Source organism: Mustela putorius, unplaced genomic scaffold (assembly GCF_011764305.1).
Source record: "Mustela putorius furo isolate JIRA1106 unplaced genomic scaffold, ASM1176430v1.1 tig00003853_pilon_pilon_pilon, whole genome shotgun sequence".
In the NCBI taxonomy this organism is placed as follows: Eukaryota; Metazoa; Chordata; class Mammalia; order Carnivora; family Mustelidae; genus Mustela; species Mustela putorius.
The window spans coordinates 61,156,617-61,181,511 of record NW_025422005.1 but is presented as its reverse complement, the minus strand read 5'-3'; the positions used below and the strand labels follow the sequence as shown (position 1 = coordinate 61,181,511).

General features: G+C 35.5%; 1 protein-coding gene across 1 annotated transcript in view; it reads left to right on the top strand.

The window, feature by feature from the left end:
• The window catches only part of LRRIQ3 (leucine rich repeats and IQ motif containing 3), a 221,244-nt gene that overhangs the window by 99,385 nt on the left and 96,964 nt on the right, over window positions 1-24,895 (top strand). Inside the window, exon 5 of the mRNA XM_004758195.3 lies at window positions 21,002-21,158. Within this exon, the coding sequence (XP_004758252.1) occupies window positions 21,002-21,158 (157 nt within the window). The remainder of the gene's footprint in view (window positions 1-21,001; window positions 21,159-24,895) is intronic.

The window sequence follows — 24,895 nt, the reverse complement described above, 5'->3', positions numbered from 1 at the left end:
ATATATCTATTGGCCATTTGTATGTGTTATTTGGAGAAATCTCTGTTCAAGTCCTTAACCCATTTTAATCTATGGTTATTAGTTTTTTGTTATTGTTTTGCTGCTTTTTCTTTTTTACTATTGAGTTATTAAAGTTCCTCATATATTTTAGAAATTAAGTCCTTATCAGATAGATGTTTCACAGACATTTTTCCCCATTCAGTAGGTTGCCTTTTCATTCATTTGCCTGTTACTTTGTTGTGCAGAAGCTTTTTAATTTAGGGTAGCCTCACTAGTCCGTTTTTCTTTTGTTTCCTGTTTCATATACATGAAATCGTTGCCAAGACTAATGTCATGAAACTTTTTCCTGTATTTTTTTCTAGGAATTTTACAGTTTCAGGCCTTACATTGAAATATTTAAAATGTTCTTAGAGAGAGCCTACAAGTGGTAGATCAGAAAGGAACAGAGACCATATACAGTAACAGTCACCTTACAGGCAATACAATGGCACTAAATTCATATCTCTCAATAGTTACCCTGAATGTGAATGGGCTAAATGCCCCTGTCAAAAGACACAGGGTATCAGAATGGATAAAAAAACAAAACCCATCTATATGTTGCCTCCAAGAAACACATTTTAAGCCCGAAGACACCTCCAGATTTAAAGTGAGGGGGTGGAAAAGAATTTACCATGCTAATGGACATCAGAAGAAAGCAGGAGTGGCAATCCTTATATCAGATCAATTAGATTTTAAGCCAAAGACTATAATAAGAGATGAGGAAGGACACTATATCATACTCAAAGGGTCTGTCCAACAAGAAGATTTAACAATTTTAAATATCTATGCCCCCAATGTGGGAGCAGCCAACTATATAAACCAATTAATAACAAAATCAAAGAAACACATCAACAATAATACAATGATAGTAGGGGACTTTAACACTCCCCTCACTGAAATGGACAGGTCATCCAAGCAAAAGATCAGCAAGGAAATAAAGGCCTTAAATGACACACTGGACCAGATGGACATCACAGATATATTCAGAATATTTCATCCCAAAGCAACAGAATACACATTCTTCTCTAGTGCACATGGAACATTCTCCAGAATAGATCACATCCTCGGTCCTAAATCAGGACTCAACCGGTATCAAAAGATTGGGATCATTCCCTGCATATTTCAGACCACAATGCTCTAAAGCTAGAACTCAACCACAAAAGGAAGTTTGGAAAGAACCCAAATACATGGAGACTAAACAGCATCCTTCTAAAGAATGAATGGGTCAACCGGGAAATTAAAGAAGAATTGAAAAAAATCATGGAAACAAATGATAATGAAAATACAACGGTTTCAAATCTGTGGGACACAACAAAGGCAGTCCTGAGAGGAAAATATATAGCGGTACAAGCCTTTCTCAAGAAACAAGAAAGGTCTCAGGTACACAACCTAACCCTACACCTAAAGGAGCTGGAGAAAGAACAAGAAAGAAACCCTAAGCCCAGCAGGAGAAGAGAAATCATAAAGATCAGAGCAGAAATCAATGAAATAGAAACCAAAAAAACAATAGAACAAATCAACGAAACTAGGAGCTGGTTCTTTGAAAGAATTAATAAAATTGATAAACCCCTGGCCAGACTTATCAAAAAGAAAAGAGAAAGGACCCAAATAAATAAAATCATGAATGAAAGAGGAGAGATCACAACTAACACCAAAGAAATACAAACTATTATAAGAACATACTATGAGCAACTCTACGGCAATAAATTTGACAATCTGGAAGAAATGGATGCATTCCTAGAAACATATAAACTACCACAACTGAACCAGGAAGAAATAGAAAGCCTGAACAGACCCATAACCAGTAAGGAGATTGAAACAGTCATTAAAAATCTCCAAACAAACAAAAGCCCAGGGCCAGACGGCTTCCCGGGGGAATTCTAACAAACATTTAAAGAAGAACTAATTCCTATTCTCCTGAAACTGTTCCAAAAAATAGAAATGGAAGGAAAACTTCCAAACTCATTTCATGAGGCCAGCATCACCTTGATCCCAAAACCAGACAAGGATCCCACCAAAAAAGAGAGCTATAGACCGATATCCTTGATGAACACAGATGCGAAAATACTCAACAAAATACTAGCCAATAGGATTCAACAGTACATTAGAAAGATTATTCACCACGACCAAGTGGGATTTATTCCAGGGCTGCAAGGTTGGTTCAACATCCGCAAATCAGTCAATGTGATACAACACATCAATAAAAGAAAGAACAAGAACCATATGATACTCTCAATAGATGCTGAAAAAGCATTTGACAAAGTACAACATCCCTTCCTGATCAAAACTCTTCAAAGTGTAGGGATAGAGGGCACATACCTCAATATCATCAAAGCCATCTATGAAAAACCCACTGCAAATATCATTCTCAATGGAGAAAAACTGAAAGCTTTTCCGCTAAGGTCAGGAACACGGCAGGGATGTCCATTATCACCACTGCTATTCAACATCGTACTAGAGGTCCTAGCCTCAGCAATCAGACAACAAAAGGAAATTAAAGGCATCCAAATCGGCAAAGAAGAAGTCAAATTATCACTCTTCGCAGATGATATGATACTATATGTGGAAAACCCAAAAGACTCCACTCCAAAACTGCTAGAACTTATACAGGAATTCAGTAAAGTGTCAGGATATAAAATCAATGCACAGAAATCAGTTGCATTTCTCTACACCAACAGCAAGACAGAAGAAAGAGATATTAAGGAGTCAATCCCATTTACAATTGCATCCAAAACCATAAGATACCTAGGAATAAACCTAACCAAAGAGACACAGAATCTATACTGAGAAAACTATAAAGTACTCATGAAAGAAATTGAGGAAGACACAAAGAAATGGAAAAATGTTCCATGCTCCTGGATTGGAAGAATAAATATTGTGAAAATGTCTATGCTACCTAAAGCAATCTACATATTTAATGCAATTCCTATCAAAGTGCCATCCATCTTTTTCAAAGAAATGGAACAAATAATTCTAAAATTTATATGGAACCAGAAAAGACCTCGAATAGCCAAAGGGATATTGAAAAAGAAAGCCAACGTTGGTGGCATCACAATTCCGGACTTCAAGCTCTACTACAAAGCTGTCATCATCAAGACAGCATGGTACTGGCACAAAAACAGACACATAGATCAATGGAACAGAATAGAGAGCCCAGAAATAGACCCTCAACTCTATGGTCAACTAATCTTCGACAAAGCAGGAAAGAATGTCCAATGGAAAAAAGACAGCCTCTTCAATAAATGGTGCTGGGAAAATTGGACAGCCACATGCAGAAAAATGAAATTGGACCATTTCCTTACACCACACACAAAAATAGACTCAAAATGGATGAAGGACCTCAATGTACGAAAGGAATCCATCAAAATCCTTGAGGAGAACACGGGCAGCAACCTCTTCGACCTCTGCCACAGCAACATCTTCCTAGGAACAACACAAAAGGCAAGGGAAGCAAGGGAAAAAATGAACTACTGGGATTTCATCAAGATCAAAAGCTTTTGCACAGCAAAGGAAACAGTTAACAAAATCAAAAGACAACTGACAGAATGGGAGAAGATATTTGCAAACGACATATCAGATAAAGGACTAGTGTCCAGAATCTATAAAGAACTTAGCAAACTCAACACCCAAAGAACAAATAATCCAATCAAGAAATGGGCAGAAGACATGAACAGACATTTCTGCAAAGAAGACATCCAGATGGCGAACAGACACATGAAAAAGTGCTCCATATCACTCGGCATCAGGGAAATACAAATCAAAACCACAATGAGATATCACCTCACACCAGTCAGAATGGCTAAAATCAACAAGTCAGGAAATGACAGATGCTGGCGAGGATGCGGAGAAAGGGGAACCCTCCTACACTGTTGGTGGGAATGCAAGCTGGTGCAGCCACTCTGGAAAACAGCATGGAGGTTCCTCAAAATGTTGAAAATAGAACTGCCCTATGACCCAGCAATTGCACTATTGGGTATTTACCCTAAAGATACAAATGTAGTGATCCAAAGGGACACATGCACCCGAATGTTTATAGCAGCAATGTCCACAATAGCCAAACTATGGAAAGAACCTAGATGTCCATCAACAGATGAATGGATCAAGAAGATGTGGTATATATACACAATGGAATACTATGCAGCCATCAAAAGAAATGAAATCTTGCCATTTGCAACAACATGGATGGAACTAGAGCGTATCATGCTTAGCGAAATAAGTCAAGCGGAGAAAGACAACTATCATATGATCTCCCTGATATGAGGAAGTGGTGATGCAACATGGAGGCTTAAGTGGGTAGAAGAAGAATAAATGAAACAAGATGGGATTGGGAGGGAGACAAACCATAAGTGACTCTTAATCTCACAAAACAAACTGAGGGTTGCTGGGGGGAGGGGGTTTGGGAGAAGGGGGTGGGATTATGGACATTGGGGAGGGTATGTGCTTTGGTGAGTGCTGTGAAGTGTGTAAACCTGGTGATTCACAGACCTGTACCCCTGGGGATAAAAATATATGTTTATAAAAAATAAAAAATTTAAAAAAAAATGTTCTGGGTTGATTTTTTTATGTATTGTGTGAAATAAGCTTCTAATTTCATTCTTTCACATGTGGATAGTCAGTTTTCGCAGCACCATTTTTTGAAGTAACTATTCTTTCCCCATTGGGTATTCTTAAAATCCCTGTGAATGATCAATTGGCTGTGATATATGGATTTACTACTAGTCTCTCTATACAGTTCCATTGTTGTATTTGTCAATCAGATTCAAGTACTATACTGCTTTGATTACTATAGGTTTATAGTGTATTTTAAAATCAGAAAGTGTGATGCCTCCAGTTTTGTTACTCCTTTTCAAGATGGATGTGGCTATTTGTGGGTTTTCATGCTTCCAATGGATTCCAATATAAATTTTTTTTTTTGTATTTCAGTAAAAAATCCATTGGTATATTGATAAGGTCTGTGTTGAATCTATAGATCATTTTGCATAGTATGGACATTTTACTATTAATATTCTAGCCTGTAAACACAAATTAGGTTTCCATTTGTTTGTGTCTTCTTTTATTTCTTTCATCAATGTTTCTTTTTTACTTATGATTTTGTCTTTTAAGCTTTATTTAAATTCTAGTTAGTTAATATTACAGTGTAGTAATTAGTTTAAGGTGTTTAACATAGTGATTTAACACATCCATACCACAGCCAGTGCTCATCACTAGTGTACTCCCCATCACCTATTTAACCTATCCCCCATCCAACTGCCCTCTGGTAATCATCAAGTTGTTCTCTATACTTGAGTCTGTTTCTTGATTTGCCTCTCTCTTTTGTTCTCCCTTTGCTTGTTTTGTTACTTAAATTCCACATATGAATGAAATCATATGGTATTTGTCTTTCATCAGTGTTTTAAGTTTTGGGTATACAAGTATTTCACCTCCTCCATTAAGTTTATTTCTGGATTTTACTCTTTTTGTTGAAATTGTAAATGGGATGGTGTTTCTAATTTCATTTTCAGATAGTTTATCATTAGTATATAGAGACATTGATTTTTGTATGTTGATTTTGTATCCTGCAACTTTACCAAATGTGTTTATTAGTTCTAACTTTTTTAAAAAAAAGTATCTTTAGGATGTTTTATATCTAAGATCATATCATCTGAGAAAAGGGACAGACAGTTTTACTTCTTCGATTCTAATTAGGTATCTTGGCTTCAGATTCATCCATTTTCTTCCCTAGATTTAGGAAGAAATTATTTCTTTGAACACACTTTCTGATTTGTTTTCTCTCTCTTCTTCTACTGAGACCTCTATAATGCATATTTTAGTCTGTTTGTTGGTATTCCATAAGTCCCTGAAGATTTCTTCACTCTGTTTCATTCTTGTTGTTTTTGTTCCTTACTAAATTACTCTCAATGAGTTGTCTTTGAGTTTTCTGATCTTGTGTTCTGCTGCATATAATTTATTTTTGAACCACTTTAGTGCATTTTTTTCAGTGCAGTGTTTGTGTTCTTGAGCTCCATGATTTTTGTTAAGTGCTTTCCCCCCATTTTCTTCCCCCCATGTTAAAATTCTCATTCTGCTCCTGCATTGTTCTTTTGTCCTCAGTGAACATCTTTATGGCATTTATCTTGAATTCTGCTTCAGGTAATTTATATAGCTTTTTTCATTACAGTCAGTTTCTGGAGATTTATCTTGTTCCTTTGTTTGAAGCATCTTTACCTGATTCTTCATTTTCCTTGACTCTGAGTTGCTTTCTGCCCTTTTGATGAAGCACGCACATCTCCTAGTTATTATGGAGTAGCCTCATAACAGAAGAATACCCGCAAACAATCAGCCTAGCAGAGTTTCTGGTGGCCTCTCAAAACTTTATAATAATTCAGCCTGCTTTCTGTGTTCTCTGTATTCCCCTAGGTGTCTAGGGTATGCCAGGTCTCATTAGTGTACTGGGACAAGTGCTGCTGAAGCCAGTTCTTCAGATAACCTCAGTAAAGTTGTATCATTAGGTGTCCAACCTTTTTTCTCTCCAGCAAGAAGGTAGGAGGTAGAGATTTTATTTACCTGCTTTATGCCAAACCGGGATAGGAGGTACGGTGACTGCCCACCCAAATCTTTATCTGTTCTCCCAGTAGTCCTCAAGTAGCAGCAAGGTGATGCTAGGTTTTGTCAGCACTTGAATATAGGCAAGTCAGAAGTCAGTTCTTTGGACAGCCCCAAGAAAAGTTGTGGCACTGTAGGCAACTGTGTTTCCCTTTGCTTACTTTGTTCTGAGCCAGGGAGATGAAATTAAGGCATTTACCAGCCCAAGCCACTGCCTCCATTCTCCTCCAGGTGGCTGGACTCCTAGACAGGCAAAACAGAAGCTAGTCCTTCAAAGAATCCCATCAGAGAAGTTGAGAGCCCTGGACATGTGAACCAACATTTTCTTTCACCTGGAAGGAGCTGAGATCCACGGCTTCTCTTGATAGTCATATTATGCTATGCCATGAGTAGTTTTAAAAAAGCAAATATATTAAAAATTAAAATTATATGTAAAATGGGCATGCATACTTAATGATTTAAAATATTGAGAACAAAAAACCCATAAAATATCAAAAACACAAGATGATTTGAAATAAATCTAAATATTAACAACATTCACAGATACATCTCATATCTTTTTGTTCTTCTCCCCCTCCATTACTACTTTCTTGCATTAAATGAATATTTTATAAAGTAACATTTACATTCCTTTAATGATGTTTTAATTGTATACTGGCCTTAGTAACTTTTTTCCATTCCTTTAATGATGTTTTAATTGCATATATTTAGTTATTGTTCCCCCCCTCCAGAACTTAAAATATAAACCTTAATTTAATTAATTCACTTATATACAGACTTGTCTAGTGAGATATAAAATATTATTTCTCTCTCTATATATGTCCTTTCTTCTTTTTCATGCTATTATATATCCATGTATGTTACAAAACCAATAGTACATTATTATAATTATCAATTTATAAAATGTGTTGGACTTTAAAGGAGCTAAGTGAAGAAAGAACAGCAAGTATATATTCATCGAATTTGTTATATCAACAGTGCTATTTTTCACATGTCTAGTTTTCTTCATTTTTTTTTTCAATGGACTTAACTTAGTATCTGGTTTGAGAATAATTGGTGTTGATTCTTCTTTAAATGTTTGATAAAATTCACCAGGGAAGACATTTCGTTGTGGTCTTTTCTTCTTTGGGAGATTTTTGATTACTGATTATATCTTACTGATAATATCTCGTTATTAGTGACTTTATAAATCTTCCTGAGTCAGTCTTGGTAGTTTGTAGATTTCTAAGAATTTCTCCATTCTTTAGTTGGCAAATAGTTATTCATGTTGTCTCTTATGATTCTTTTGTGTTTCTGTGGTATCAGTTGCAATGTCCTTTTTTACATTTATAATTTTGTTGCTTTGGTTCCTCTGTTCCCTTGTGGGTTTTTTTTTTTTTTTCCTAGCTAAATATTTGTCAACTTTATCTTTTCAAATAACCAACTCTTAATTTGGTTATCCTTTCTATTGTTTTCCTGTTCTCTATTTACTTTCCTTTCTTTTCATTTCTTTTAATTCTTTTATTTTTATTTCTGTTCTAATCTTCAGTATCTTTACCCTTTATGCTAACTATGTGCTCAGTTTGCTCTTCTTTTTGCAGTTCCTTAAGATGTAGAGTTAGGTAATTTATTAGAGATCTTTCTTGATTCTTAATAGAGGCATTCATTAGTATGAACAACCTTCTAAGTACTACTTTTGCTGCATCCCATAAGTTTTGCTATGTTGTTTTTCTATTTGGTTTATCTTGATACTTTTTATAAAAATTTCCTTTTAACTTTTTCTTCAAGCCATTGATTGTTTGGGAGAGTGTTGTTTAATTTCTATATATTTATATAATTTTCACTTGTTCTTTTGTTACTGATCTCTAGTTATACTATTGTGGTGAAAGGAGTTACTTGGTATGATTTAAATCTTCTTGAACTTACTAAGACTTGTTCTGTGGCGTAACAGATGATCTATCTTGAAAATGTTTTATATGCACAAGAGAAGAATGTGTATTCTATATTGTCAAGTAGAATATTCCATATTTGTCTGTTAAGCCCATTTAGTCTCCAGTGTTGTTCGAATCCACTGTTTCCTTATTGATTCTCTATTTGATCTATCCATTGTTGAGAGTGTGTTATTAAAGTCCCCAACCATTGTGGTATTGCTTTTTGTCTCTTAACTCTGTTAGTTTTTGATTGACCTAGTTTTTGATTTAGGTGCTCCAATTTGGGGCAGTATTTAAAATTGATATAACTTTTTGATATATTGATTCTGTTGTCATTATGTAATACCCTTCTTTGTCTTTTTATACCATTTTTAGCTTAAAGATTGTTTTGTCTGTTATAGGTATAGTTATTACCATTATAATAATTGTTGTTACCATTTTCCTGAAATATCTTCTCTATCAATTTACTCTCAGGCTAAGTATGTCTTTAAGTCTCAAGTGTGTCTCTTGTAGGTAGCATATTGTTGGATCTTGTTTTTAGCCGTTCTGTATCTTTTGATTACAAGATTAAATCCAGTTATGTTAAAATAATTATTGATAAGGATAATTTGTTATTTTTGGTTGTTACTGCCATTTTGTTGTTTTCTGCCATTTTGTTTTCTGGTTGTTTTGTAAATCCATTTTTCCTTGTTTCCTGCTTTCTTTTTTGAATTTTAATGTCTTTTCATGTTCATGATGTCTTTATCATGTTCTCTACTATAGTTACTACAAATATTTCCTTTGTGGTTACCATGAGGCATGCATAAGATATCTTAAAATTATAACATCTTGTTTTAAACTAATAACAACTTAACCTCAATAGGATTCCTAAGCTTTATGCTTTTATTTTCCTCTCCTTCACATTTAGATTATTGATGTTAAAATTTATGTTTTTATATTGTGCAACTAATAATAATTTTGCAGTTATGGTTACTTTTACTATGTTTGTCTTTTTAACTTTTAAATTAGAGTTGTATTGAATTTGGCACCACCATTAGCAAATTATAAGCCGAGACCCATGTCAAGGAGCTTGCCACTTCTTTTCTTCTAGGAATTTTATGGTTTTAGGTCTTATATTCAAGTCTTTACTACATTTTGAGTTAATTTTTATATATGGTATGAAATAGTGGTCCAATTTTATTCTTTTCCATGTTGCTGTTCAGTTTTCCTAGCATTTATTGAAGATACTGTTTTATCCCTATTGTATATTCTTGGCTACTTTGTCATAAAGTAACTGATCATATATGCTGAGATTATTTCTGGGATCTCTGTTCTGTTCCATCAACCTATGTATTCAATGCCAATACCATACTCTTGATCACTATAGCTCTATAATGTAGTTTGAAATCAGGGATCATGATGCTTCCAGCTTTGTTCTCAAGATTGCTTTGACTATTTAGGGTCTTTTGTAGTTTCATCCCAATTTTAGAATTGTCTCTTCTAGTTCTGCCATTGATATTTTGATAGGGGTTGCACTGAATATGTAGATTGCTTTGGGTAGTATGGACATTTTAACAATATTAATTCTTCCACTTAAGCACAGAATATCTTTCTATTTCTTTGAGTCCTTTAAAGTTTCATTAATGTCTTATACTTTTAGTATTCTGGTCTTTCCCCTTCTTGATTAACCTTATACCTAGGTATTTTATTTTTTCTGATGTGATTTAAATGGGGTTGTGGTCTTGTTTTCTCTTTCTGATAGTTTGTTGTTATTGTATAGAAACAACAGATTTTTGTATATTGCAACTTTACTGAGTTCATTTATTAGTTCAAGCAGTTTTTTGAAAGAGTCTTCAGGGTTTTCTATATATAATGTAATGCCATATACAGATAGTGAGAGTTTACTTCCTCCTTTCCAGTCTGAATGCATTTTTGTGTCTTTTTTCTTGCCTAAGTGCTCTGGATAGGCCTTCCAATACTATTTTGAATAAAAGGTATCTTTGTCATGTTCCTGATCTTTGAGGAAAAGCTATGAGGTTTTCAACATTGAAGATAATGTTAGCTGTAGGCTTGTCAGTCATATCTGGCCATGTCATGTTGAGGTACATTTTCTTTATACACACTTTATTAAGAATTTTTATCATAAATGGGTATTTAACTTTGTGAAATTTTTTTTTCTGTATCTATTGAGATGATCCTATGAATTTTAGCCTTTGGTTTGTTAATGTGCCATGTTGATTGCTTGGCAAATGTTAAACCATCTTTATAACCCTTGAACACATCCCACTTGATCATGGTGTACAATACTTTAAATGTATTATTGAATTCAGTTTACTAATAATTTTGTTAAAGATTTGGGGTATTGGCCTATAAATTTTTTTCTTGTGATGTCCTTGTCTGGTTTTGATATCAGGATAATGCTGGCCTTATAAATAGAGTTTGGAAGTGTTTCCTCTTCTATCTTTTGGAAGAGTTTGAGATGGATTGGTATTAATTCTACTTTAAATGTTTGGTAGAAGTTTCCAGTACAGCCATCTGGTTCTGACCTTTTGTTTGTAGGGGGTTTTAAAATTGCTGATTCGTTCTACCTACTAGTAATTTGTTTATTTGAATTTGCTGTTTCTTCAAGATTCGGCCACAGAAGATTGTATGTTTCTTTGACTGTATCTGTTTCTTTTTGGTTTACCTATTTGTTAGCCTCTAATTGTTTGTTATAGTCTCACAATTTTCTGTGGTATCATTTGTAACATCTCTTTCATTTCTGATTTTATTTGATGAGACTTTTTTTTCTTGCTGAGTCTACCTAAAGTTTTTTCTGTTTTGTTTATCTTTCCAGAGAAAAAGCTCTGGGTTTCATTGATCCTTTCTACTCTGTTTTTAGTCTATATTTCATTTATTTCTGCTTTGATCTTTGTTATTCCTTTCTTCCATTTGGGATTCATTTGTACTCATTTTTTCTAGTTCCTTGAGGTGTGAAGGGATAGTTTATTTGAGATTTCTCTTGTTTTATGAGGTAGGCATTAATTGTTATGAACTTCTTTCTTAGAACTGCTTTTGTTATATCCTATAAGTGTTAACATATCGTATTTCCATTTTATTTTGTCTCCAGATGTTTTTATTTTATTTTTTTATTTCTTCATTGACTCCTTGATTGTTCAATAAATGTTTTTAGTGTCCAAATATATGTGAATTTTCCAGTTTTCTTTTTATAGTTTATTTCCAGTTTTATGCCATTATGGTTAGAAAAGAAGCTTGATATGATTTTTGTCTTTTAAATTTGTTATGATTCCTTTGGTGAGCTAATATATGATCTATTCTGGAGAATGTTCTATGTGCATTTAAGAAGAATATATATTGCATTTCTTTTGGATGAAATGTTCTATATGTATTTGTTAAGTTCATCTGGCCTCAATTTTATTTAAGATTGATATTTTCTTATTGATTTTCTATCTGGATGATTTATCTATTGACGTAACTGGGGTATAAAGTACCCTACTATCATTGTTTCACTATGAATCCCTTTAGGTCTGTTAATATGTGTTTTATGTTTATATTATCTCATGTTGGGTATATAAATATTTACAAATAATATATCCTCTTGTTTGATTGACTTCTTTATCATGATGGAATGCCCTTATTTATGTCTCACCACAGTGTTTAAAGTTTATTTTGAAAAACAACAACAGCAAGCAAACAAACAAAAGTCTGTTTTGTCTGATATAAGAATAGTTTCTCCAGCTTTCTGTTGGTTTTCATTTGCATGGGATATCTTTATCATGTCCTCACCTTCAATCTTGCATCACCTGCAGTGAGTCTCTTAGAAGCAGCATATAGATTGGTCTTTAAAAAAAAAGTCCATTCTGACATTCTCTGTCTTTTTGAGAATTCAGAGCACTTACATTTAAATTAATTATTGATAGTTATGTACTTAATTGACATTTTGTTAATTGTCTTAGTATTTTTTTATTTTATTTTTTTGTTTTGTAGTTCTGTTTCTTTTTTTCTTTTGCTGTCTTCCTTTGTGTGATGACTTTCTTTTGTGATATGCTTAGATTTCTTTCTCATTATCTTTTGCTTATCTACTATAAGTATTTTTTTGGTGGCTACCATAAGGCTTAAATATAACAACTTATAATAATTTATTTTAAGTTGATAACTTAATTTTCAAAGCATTTTAAATCCCTCCATTTTACCCTTCTCCCCCAACACTGTTTTTGTTGTCACATTTTGCATTTTTATCTTGTTCATTCCTTAATATAAAAATTACCATTATTTTTATTTCTCTTGTCTTTTAACCTTCATATTAGCTGTATAAGTGACCAATCTACTACCTTTACCATACATTTACCTTCAACACTGAGTGCTGTCCTTTCATATTTTTGTTGTTGTTGTTATTTTATTGTTGCTAATTAATGTCCTTTCTTTTCAGCTTAAAAAAGTACTTTAACATTTTTTGTAAGGCAAGTTTAGTGGTGATAGACTCTGTTAGTCTTTGCTTCTGCAGAAAATTCTCTATTTCTCTTTTAATTCTGAATGGTATATGAAGCTGGGTAGAGTATTTTGGTTGAGATTTTTCTGCTTTTAGCACTTTGATATATCATACCTCTCTCTTCTGGCTTGTAAAGTTTCTGCTGAAAAATCTTTTGATAGTGTTATGAGGGCTTCCTTATATGTGCCAAGTTGTTTCTCTTTTACTGCTTTTAAAATTCTCCTCTTCTTTTTAACCTTGTCAGTTATAGTATAATGTGTCTTGGTGTAGGTCTCTGATTTCATCCTAGTTGGAACTCTTTGTGGGTCTTGGATCTGGACATACTTTTCTTTCTTCAGATAAGGGAAATTTCAACCAGTATTTCTCCAGCTATCATTTCACCCCTTTCTTTATCCCTTCTTGTGAGATTTCTATAATGCAAATGTTTGTCTACTTGACATTGTCCCATATACTCATTAGACTGTATTTACTCTTTTTCATATTATTATTTTTTTATTTTTTATAAACATATATTTTTATCCCCAGGGGTACAGGTCTGTGAATCACCAGGTTTACACACATAACAGCACTCACCAAAGCACATACCCTCCCCAATGTCCATAATCCCACCCCCTTCTCCCAACCCCCCTCCCCCCAGCAACCCTCAGTTTGTTTTGTGAGATTAAGAGTCACTTATGGTTTGTCTCCCTCCCAATTCCATATTGTTTCATTGATTCTTTCTGATGTTCTGATTGGATGAGTTCTCTTCCCTGTAATTGAGTTCATTGATCCTTTCTTCTGCTTGATCTAGTCTGTTAAGGAATCCCTCTAGTGTATTTTTCATTGTAGTTATTGATTTCTCCTGATTGGAAATTTCTTATATTTTCTATCTATTTGTTGAAGTTCTCTTAATCATTTTTCTCCGGAGTTTAATGAGCATCTATGTGACAAATTATCTGAACTCTGTTAGGTAAATTACTTATCTCTATTTTATTACAGTTTCCTCCCCTCACCCCCACCCTGAGGTTTTATCTTATTCTTTCATCCAGAATGTAACTGGGTATAAAGTATATACTTTCTACCTTTTGCTTGACTCTGTGTTGCTTTCTATGTATTAGATGTTAGCTACCTCTCCTACTCTTGAATGATTGGTCTCATGTGGGAGATGAACCTTGTTTTCTAATGCTGCCTTAGCTCTTGATTGTCTTTCAAACCCTTGAAATTGTTCAAAGAGCCTATTTATTTTTAATAGCTCCCCATATTTGAGTGTGTGTCAAAACCAGTCAGTGTCCCTATAGGGAGGATTTCATCCAATACCTAGATTCAAGCTGATTGGAAGCCAGACCCTGAAGCAGAAGCTTTTAGAGTGCAAATATATATTGTCCTGTGGGACTACAACCATAAATCCTGCTGGGCCCTTGAGCCAGGTGATCTGGATATGTCCCCTCGGTAACACTGACTATAATATTGGCTCCAAATGAGTGTGCAAGCTCCTTTCAGGGAGATACCTATGAGTTGTAGTGAAAGAGAATGCAAAGATGGCATCCCCAGTCCATATTCCCTAAGAGTGCTTCCTGGCACTAGAAGCTTGCCAAGTCTATAGTTGTCCCTATGTCTGAAACTCCAGCACTAGCAAGTAAGTCTCTTTCATAGAAAATCTGGGGATGTGTTTCTGTCTATTGTCTGTGTGGTGTCCTGTGGCTCGTAATCTGTGAGGAATTGTCTCTCTGATTGTTACAGTCTTGTGTGACTCAGGAACACAAGCTCCCTCCCCCCTACCCACCAGAGCCTGAGGATCAAGGAGTATCCCCTGGGCAGCAGCCATAAAAACCAGAATACCATCAGGTAAGAGACTTGTGCTAGAGCTTTCTTTGAGGGATGCTAGTGCTCTAGGAGAACATGGTAGAGGGAGAGAGAGTGAAATTAATGCCCACCCTCCAAGGCTTCAGGAAATATTTACAGTTAGTCCTTAGATGTGTGTTTAGCTGGGAGCTTGAACCTCAGGCTAAAGCTGTAGCCTGAAGCTAATAGTTCTTTTTAACAGAAAGATTGGACTCATGTATCTGTTGCTTTGTGCCATAGCCTGGGCATGGTAGCTGTTTAAGAACTTTTTCTCCATTAGTTACATTTATGTGGGACCCGTGAGTATAAGCCTTACTGGTTACCAGAGCTAGTCAATATAGAGCTGTCCCCTACAGCATCTGCAAAAATCTGGGCACCAGAAAAGAGTATAAATGTCATTCAGGAAGATACTTAGCTGGCTGAACTGAAGCAGAGGGAAGGTGCAAAGGTTATATCCACTGGCCTTAGTTCTCTGAGAATACTTCCATAGGTGCTTATAATTGTGCCAAACCAGAAACCTGCCCCTCAGGCCAAATCTCCTGTGGAAGGAAATGGCCTCTTTCTCAGAAAGATTGGCAGTGTGTTTCAATGTACTATCTATTTAATGCCTGGGGATTTGTAGTCTGTCAAGAGCTTTCTTTCTAATTGTTATAGCCTCTTGGGACCCAAGAATTCAAGTCCCCTTGTCTCCATAGCCAGGTGATTAAAGGCAGCCATAAAACAAAACAAAACAAAACAAACAGGTCACTGATAGGAAAACTGTGGCACTGGATAGGTGGAGAAGTTCTTCTCTGGTATATATGGGTGTTCTGGAGTGCAGTACAGGGAAAGTGCAAAGATGGCATCTACCAAAAAAGGAAAGAAATAGTAAAGAAGGAGACAGAAGAAGAAAAGAAAGGTGGAAAAAAAAAAGAAAAGAAAAAAAAGAAAACAAATGAAAAAAACCAAAAGATGTCACATGCTGGCTTTGGCAAGGCAGAAGGAGAGCATGCAGGAACGTGCCCTTTAGCTGAAGCATAATGGTGACAGCCACAGGAGAGGGGATAAAAAGATGGTAACTTCCAGCTTTAGCAAGATGGGGAGAGCAGGAAGATGTCACCTACTCCTCTGATTCTGTAGGATAATCTAGTAGGTCTCTGCCCCACCAGACCAATGCTTTGAATTAGGAAATGAGTCCTTTTACCCAAATTTTGAGTGGTTTTTAAAGGACTACTTCTGCATTGGGCCCAGGATGAGTGAATCTGCATGTAGGCTCTTTAAGGAGCTGAATTTGATAGTTCATTGATCTCCATTTCTTTAGGGCCAGTTATTGGAGTTCTGTTAGTTTTTGTGTTATATTTATTTGATTTTTGTCATCTTTCATTCCTTACATTGGTATCTGCACATTTGGCTAAACAGTTTCCTTTTCCAGACTTTATAGGTTCACCTTGACAGAGACACTTCTCCAGATAGCTCAGTTTGTGTATCTGGATGTGTCTGCTGATGATGTCCTTGGGCAGGTGGTACCTGCTATTTCAGGGTCTATTTTTGGTGAGGCAGCTGTTCTGAGTGTGTACCACTGGCTGAGAAGAGTTAGATAGGACTCCTGGCTTGGTTTCTTACTTGGCTTGCCCAAGTGAGATTGGAGTGTGGGCTCTGTGGTTAGGCCTAGATCAGTCTCTGGTTAGAATTATTAGGTGGTTGGGATTTGGTAGTATACTCAGCAGTAGATGAAGCTTTGAATTAGTTTTTTTGCCCTACCAGGACAGTAGGAGAGGAGTCCAGGCTTGCACATCTCATTATTTGGTGACTGAATATCCTAGTCAGCTGTGACCCGTTTCGCTCTGCAGACAGAGAAAGTCATGGACTGTGCTCTCTATTTAAGTGCCACTCTGAGCAGAGCTATTGGATGGAATACACTGTTTCTTGTGTGCTCTAGGGTAAGATTCTCAGGTTGGGCAGGCTGAAGCCAATATTCAGCAATAAGTGCAAATTAGTTTCCTTGCCTAGGTGCAGTGAGAGAAACAGTTCCAAGTCCACTTAAGTTCGTTGTTTGTGGCCTTGACTCAAAATGCCCCATGCTGAAAGCTCCCTGGCTGAACAAGACCACTGCCTTTCTTCCAGAGCAGTCAGCTCTATCTGCCTGCCACTCATTTTTGCTGGATTCTCCTTCTTGTAAGTGTTTGCTTCTGGGTATTCTTGGCAGCCCTTTCCGTCTGATGAAACCAGGGATCATGCTGTGCGGCACATGGTGCTATGACTTAGCTCTCTTGTGGGTGGACCACTCTAGACAACTCCCAAGTTTTCCTAAACAGGTTTTCCCATTGAGAGGGACCAGGAGCTATAGTGAGCAGTGGTGAAGCTATGAATTAACTCCCTTGACTGGGCAAAGCAGGGGAACCCTCTAAACCGGGTGCTATATTTGCTCTTGGGGTGAATCAGCTCTGCCCACTTCCCTCTTAGCTTGAGCGTTGCTGGTGTTCCCTGCCTGTCAAATGGTGCCGGAAGCCACGCTTTAAAGTGGTAGGGCTATGACTTAGCTCCCATGCAATGGCATACCAGGTTCCAGGGCCAGAAAATCCCCTTGTTTAATTTAATCTTACTTGGGTTCCCTTGTGCATGTATGACTAGGCCTTTTTCTTCTGCTATTTTCAGGATTTTCCCTTTGATTTTGGATTTCGGCTATTTTTTTCTAAAGATTTTATTTATTTGAGAGAGAGAGAAAGAATGGAAGAGAGAGAGAGAAAGAACACACAGAGGGAGAATGAGAGGGAGAAGACTTCCCACTGAGCAGAGAGCCTGATGCTGGTATCAATCTGAGGACCCTGAGATCATGACCTAAGCCAAAGGCAGATATTTAACTGACTGAACAACTGAGGTGCCCCTGGATTTCAGCTATTTTACTCCGATGTATCTTCATATGATTTTTATGCATTTATTTTACTTATTGTTTTTTTGAGCTCTTTGTTGTGTAGATTAATGTTTTTCATCAGATTTCAGAAAGTTTTAACACTTCTAATAATTTTTTCTGTCTTTTTTCTCTCTCTCCCCTGGTAAGTCCTATTAGTCATATGTTGGTGGATTTCTGATATTTTTCTTCTTCTAATTCAAATCTACTGTTGAACTACTCTAGCAAAATTTTCATTCCAATTACTGTACTTTTCAACAGCAGAATTTTCATTTGGTTCTGTTTTATAATTTCTATGTCTTTATTGATAATCTCTATTTGAAAAGATCATGTTTTTATACCTTTCTTTACTTATTTTTTTTTTTTTTTAAAGATTTTATTTATTTGTCAGAGACAGAGGGAGAGAGAGTGCTCGAGCACAGGCAGACAGAGAGGCAGGCAAAGGCAGAGGGAGAAGCAGGCTCCCTGCCGAGCAAGGAGCCCGATGTGGGACTCGATCCCAGGACCCTGGGATCATGACCTGAGCCGAAGGCAGCTGCTTAACCAACTGAGCCACCCAGGCGTCCCGCTTTTCTTTACTTATTTGAGGCTTATTTCCTTTAAACATATTTATAATAGTTGTCTTTAAGTATTTATCTGTTATGTCTGGGATTTGTGCCCTTTCAAAGGCAGTTTCAAAGGCTTACTCTTTGGGGCGCCTGGGTGGCTCAGTGGGTTGAGCTGTTGCCTTTGGCTCAGGTCATGATCTCAGGGTCCTGGGATTGAGCCCTGCATTGGGCTCTGCTCAGCAGGGAGCCTGCTTCTTCCTCTCTGCCTGCCTCTCTGCCTGCTTGTGATCTCTCTCTGTCAAATAAATAAAATCTTTAAAAAAAAAAAAAAAAGGCTTACTCTTTGCCTATACTTTTGTGTTTCTTTGTCCCATAATTTTTTGTTGAAAACTGGACATTTTAGATAGTATATTGTAACCACCCTTGGTTGATCTCCTTACCTGGACTTTTTGTTTAATAACTTAGCTACACTATGTTAGTAAACTTTATTCCCCCTGCATTGGGTAGCCTCTGGTATTGCTCCTTAGAGGGCAAACTTTTAGCCAGGTGCAGTCACCCTTGGAATGAGTGATTTTAGCGCTCTTTGAGTGCTAAAACTCTTTGAGTTTCCCCTTTTCTGATTTCTTGTTAGGCTATTCTGAAGGTATAGCACCTATTATTAACTTTCACTAATTGCCATCTGACTATTGTTTTCAACAATTCCCTGGAAATAAATTGCTCCACAATGTGATATTTTAAAACTGAACTCTTTTCGAAAGTGATCTTTGAGGCCAGTTTTTGCAGTTTCTTCAGATCTCAGAAGAGCTCTTCTTAGCCGTCTCTTTTGGTTCTCTCTGATAAACCTCAAGATGGTTTAGTTTAGCTTTGTACTCTCTTAGAGCAACCCTTCTCCTTGTAAGTGTTTATCACTTTCTGAGGCAAGAGCTATCAGGGTTCCAGTATTCTCTCCCTATTGCACCTGAGTTAAAGCTTCTACCGTACAAGTGAGTTCTAAGAGGAGGAAGAGAGCCCAAGTTCTCTCAGACATTCTTGCTTGAAATAGATTCTCTAAAACATGGATCCAGGCTAGGGTATTTCTTGCAGTGACTCTGTAGCCCTCGACGGGAACTAGGTAGGGAAGGGATCCTGTGTTTTCTCGGTTTTGCCTTTTTGGATTAGAACTTTTGGTAGTCTGAACCTAGGTCAGGCGAGACAGAGAGAAAAGAGACAGTGAATTGTTTAAATCCAAAAGTGTCTCACTGTTCTTACTGAGCTATAATAGATTTTATTGAATAAATATTTGTTTATTTGCTGTATGCCCTTAGGATAATTTCCAGAGATTTTAAATACTTGTCTCACTGGGGAGAGGATCCACAGAACTCCTCACAACTGTATCCCAGAAACTGTCTACCTAATGTGATTCTATTCAAAGCTACTTTTTTCCTAAAAACTCAACAATGATTGTCCATTCCAGTGACCTATATCAAATATATTCTTGCCTCCTTAAGCATACTTCTGACTGGCTTTTTGTACTTGCTGTTTGCTCTGCTAGAATTTTTGTATCCTGAAATTCCCACATTATCTTGTTTCTTTTCAGTATTACTATCCCAATCCAGCCTGTGTGAAAGACAATTCACTCATATCTCTAGTGTTTTATTTCTGTATTATCTATCTCTACTTAATTTTTTTGAAGATTTATTTATTTATTTGAGAGAGAGAGCTGGCAACAGCGATAGTGAGAGAGAGAGCAGGAGCAGGGAGGAGAGGGAGAAGCAGGATCTCCACGGAGCCGGAAACCTGACAGGGCTATCCCAGGACCCTGGATCATGACCTGAGCCAAAGGCAGATAGATACTTAACTGACTGAGCCACCAAGTTCCCCTATCTCTACTTTTAAGAGAATATAAGCTTCATGGTATTAAGGACTTTTTTCTCTTCACAGAGCACATATTGGTTACTTTCAGAATGAAAGATTTTCTTTGAAAATCCCTGGTTTCTTTCTTCTTTTGGCAGTTAGTGACCACTAAGTACTAACTAGTTAGTAGCCACTACCACTAATATGAAAAATGGGAAAAATTGCTTTCCTTGGTTAATTTTGTTTTACCTCTGCTAATGGCAGAGGTAAAACAAATGGCAACTGTTATCTTTTATAATTTTTTTTCAGTGTTCCAAGATTCATTTTTTATGCACCACACACAGTGCTTCATGTAGTATGTGCCTTCCTTAACCCCCACTACCAGGCTCACCCAAACTGCTGCCCCTCTCCCCTCCAAAACCCTCAGTTTGTTTCTCAGTGTTCACAGTCTCTCATTGTTTGTCTCTCCCTTCGATTTCCCTCAACTCACTTCTACTTGGTTCATCACTTTAATGCAAACAACTTTACTATTTCATTACATAGAATGAGTGTTACTGACTTCTGCACTGGAGGAGAAAAGTCAAAAGATTTCATACTGGTTGTCTTATATTTCTATAGAAAATTTAGTCATGTTCTTCTTGCCATTATATTATAAAATACATAGTGAAACATGAGTACAGAATTGTTTGTGGATTCATATCACCAGAGATTTCTCAGCACTCATTCATTCCTTGGTGAAGGATGATGAGCAAACCTTAGTGCCTAAGTAGTTTTATATAATAGTAATTTGAAAACAAATAGTACATTAAATATACTACCCTGTTTTCAAAGGTGTACGTGAACTCATGAGTAGTTTTCTTTCCTTTCTTTATGGCAAAGAAACTAAATGACAATTTTCCCCCCTTATACTCAGCCCCTTGTTGCTGTGCAAAAAACGCCAGGAGAAACTTATTGGTGAATGTGAAACAAAATGGATTTACATACACAAAGGATATGAAGACAGGATCTTTAAGAATCTCTTTTTTCAACCTGAAACTAATATAATGGGAAAGCTTACACATTGGAAACATGTAAGTATAATTAGTTTATTACTTATCTTTAAAATATTTTTATTTAAGATGCTATAGCTATAATTTATGTAGCATTTGTAAAATCTCTTCATTCTCTTTTAAATATTTTCCATTATATTGTTAATATTCTGCTTGGGATTTTCTCAATGAAAGAAAAGTCATATAATAACAACACAAATATAATTTTTGTGGTGCGTTATTCTTATTACAACAATTTTTATATTTATGTTTTGTATATTTTTCTTGTATTGATTATTATAAGTAGTTATTAACATTAATGTAAAAATCTCTTCATAGTAGTTGAAAACTTAAAAAAGTATTTAGTTTATTAAAGGCTGTTAATACTATATATATTCATTCATTGTTTTTTGCTAAGTTATGTATTGCTTTGAAGACACGTTGAAAATAGAAAGAAGCTTTTATTTATTGAGTGCCTACTATGTATCAGGCACTGTGCTAGATATTTTGCATGTGTTCTGTAATTTATTCTCCACAACACTGTAAGATAGATATTTTTATCTCATTTTTTAAATAGGGAAAGTAAGGCTCTGATGGGGGCATAATTGAGTGGCATTGCTAAAACTCAACTTCAGGTTTTCTGACTCCAGAATTTGTGCTTTTTTTAATCTTTAGAGTTTTTTTTTTTAATTTGGATATTATATAATGGTAGAAATGAAGACTTGGCATTGTATTATAACTAACTAGAACAAACTTTTAATAATGTGTAAAGCGCTGTTTGTGGTAACTTCTTCACAAATGAGACTGTTTCTAAGTAGCTTGCACTACAAATGTTTCCATTATATTAACATGATTAGAAAGGACTACAAAAGGTCCAGACTCTCATTAGTCTGATTTCAGTGTTATTGAAGACATGTATTCTAGAAATAGCACAGGAATATCTTCCAAGCCCTTAAAACCCACAAAAAATTACTCATTGAATTAAAAATATAGGTTTAAAGGCATATGTATCTCATTCAAAACTTTTTCCTCATTAGCACATAGTGCCCACTGTATTAATTTGCTCTATATGATACTATGTTTTATAAAAGAATTATGCTCATTTGAAGTGTCTTTTGGTCCTCTATGTAGAACATAAACTCACTGATTTTGAACATGAAACCTGCTTTTCTATATGCTTTATGCAGAGGAGACTTTCATTGACTATTGCATATGGTACATATCCAATTGACAACCGATTTGGATATATATTATGTATTTATAAAATACTTACACATATATACATAGGCATATATCCAAATGCAAAATATTGTGTACATATATGGGTATATATGTATATATAGGTATATGTTGTTATGGTAAGTGACTACTATATGTGCATAAATAGAAATAAAATATTCATATTATAGAGACATTTTATTTAATATCTGTGAAGTTAGGTAGAATATATCACTGTCAGGAAGTATTTTGAATGTTAAGAAATATTGGAAATATATTCACTATAAGGAGTTTTCTAAAGCTCTTTAATATCATTGGTAATTCTGCTAACCATATCACTATTAATATTAAGAACTATTCTTTCATATTCTATAAATATATATATTGTCCTATGCTTTTTCACTCTTTATAGCTATTACTTATAAAACATTATAGAAGTTGCTCAGCTCAATTTCTCAAGAGTAATTGAAATTATTCTAACGTGTGAGGTTCATCTTTGAGTCTTTAATTTTTCTGTATAAAATTGTTGTTCCATCTTCTGGTGGCTTCATTTGTAGTTTCCTCTTTAGCTCACTTATTTGGTGTACTATTCTTTTGTTATTTTTCTTTCTTACATAACTTGTTATTGTGACTTAGTGCTTGGTTAATTAGAAACTATAGTGAGAACAAGTGATGCCATAGAATGCCTTCGAGAATCTAGGATCCAAGAAACATTTAAAAAAGCTAAGTAGGGGAAAGGGAGGAATAATAAAATACTAGGAATTTATTTTAAATTTTTGAAATTTATTTTATTATTTATTTTATTTTATTTATTCATTTTTAATTTATTTATTTTATTATTTTATTTCATTTATTTTATTTTATGGGAATTTTTAAAATTTTTTAAAATTTTTTATTTTTATTTTTTTTTTTCTTTTTTTAATTTTTTTTATTATTATTATTTTTTTTTTAATTTTTTATTTTTATAAACATATATTTTTATCCCCAGGGGTACAGGTCTGTGAATCACCAGGTTTACACACTTCACAGCACTCACCAAAACACATACCCTCCCCAATGTCCATAATCCCACCCCCTTCTCCCAACCCCCCTCCCCCCAGCAACCCTCAGTTTGTTTTGTGAGATTAAGAGTCACTTATGGTTTGTCTCCCTCCCAATCCCATCTTCTTTCATTTATTCTTCTCGTACCCACTTAAGCCCCCATGTTGCATCACCACTTCCTCATATCAGGGAGATCATATGATAGTTGTCTTTCTCTGCTTGACTTATTTCACTAAGCATGATACGCTATAGTTCCATCCATGTTGTCGCAAATGGCAAGATTTCATTTCTTTTGATGGCTGCATAGTATTCCATTGTGTATATATACCACATCTTCTTGATCCATTCATCTGTTGATGGACATCTAGGTTCTTTCCATAGTTTGGCTATTGTGGACATTGCTGCTATAAACATTCAAGTACACGTGCCCCTTTGGATCACTACGTTTGTATCTTTAGGGTAAATACCCAATAGTGCAATTTCTGGGTCATAGGGCAGTTCTATTTTCAACATTTTGAGGAACCTCCATGCTGTTTTCCAGAGTGGCTGCACCAGCTTGCATTCCCACCAACTGTGTAGGAGGGTTCCCCTTTCTCCGCATCCTCGCCAGCATCTGTCATTTCCTGACTTTGTTCAAATAATGGAAAGGATTAGCAAAGAGAGGAATTCAAGTTTTAATAACTAGATAAGTAATCAGTGTCTGTTTTTCTCCTGTTTGGGGATGGGAAGAGATAGAGGAGTGAGTTCAAGGTACATTTATTTAAGAAATGCTATGCTGCAAAGCTAGAAGTCCATATAAGCATCCCGAATTTATGGTGCATGCTTAAGCTATTGAAGGAGATACAGAACCAAAAGTCAGGATTCATCAGTAAGGAATCTGATTAAAAAAAAAAAAAAAAAAAAGTGGGTCAGAGGAAATTGAGGGTCTAGAACAATTGCTAGGGACATTATTTATCCATGGCTTATGTGGTCAAATGGTGATTGGTCCTTTTGCAGAGGAGGAACTTAGATACAGAATTATGATGGTCAATTGGAACAAGTTTGGGGGAAGTTTATATATTATGATGGATTTTAGGGAGATTTAGATACTCTTATGATGGATTTTGCTAGGATACCGTAGAATACTTGAAATTTTCTTTGATGTAGTCAACCCTTTTCCTCAAAGCTTACTGTGGAAAATATGTGTCTAGGGAGTAATAGCAAACAAAGCAGTTTCTAACTGGGATGTTGACCTGAAATTCCATTGAAAAATTTTAGTAATTTTGGCTAGACTATAAGATATTCTTCATTATTTATGTTTTGTTAGCTTTGTATTATTCTTTCACTTATTTCCTATATTACAGACATAAATTTTAGAAGAGATACAGTATAAGAGAGAGTCACACCCATTGGAGCCAAAAGGGAAGAGATTCAGAAGAAAGGAAAGCAATTTGCCATGTATTTATCTCAGAGGTAGCCTAGTTGCTCCTTTTTCTCCTACCCTGACACCCTCACATAGGAAGCTTCCTTAAGCTGGCTTA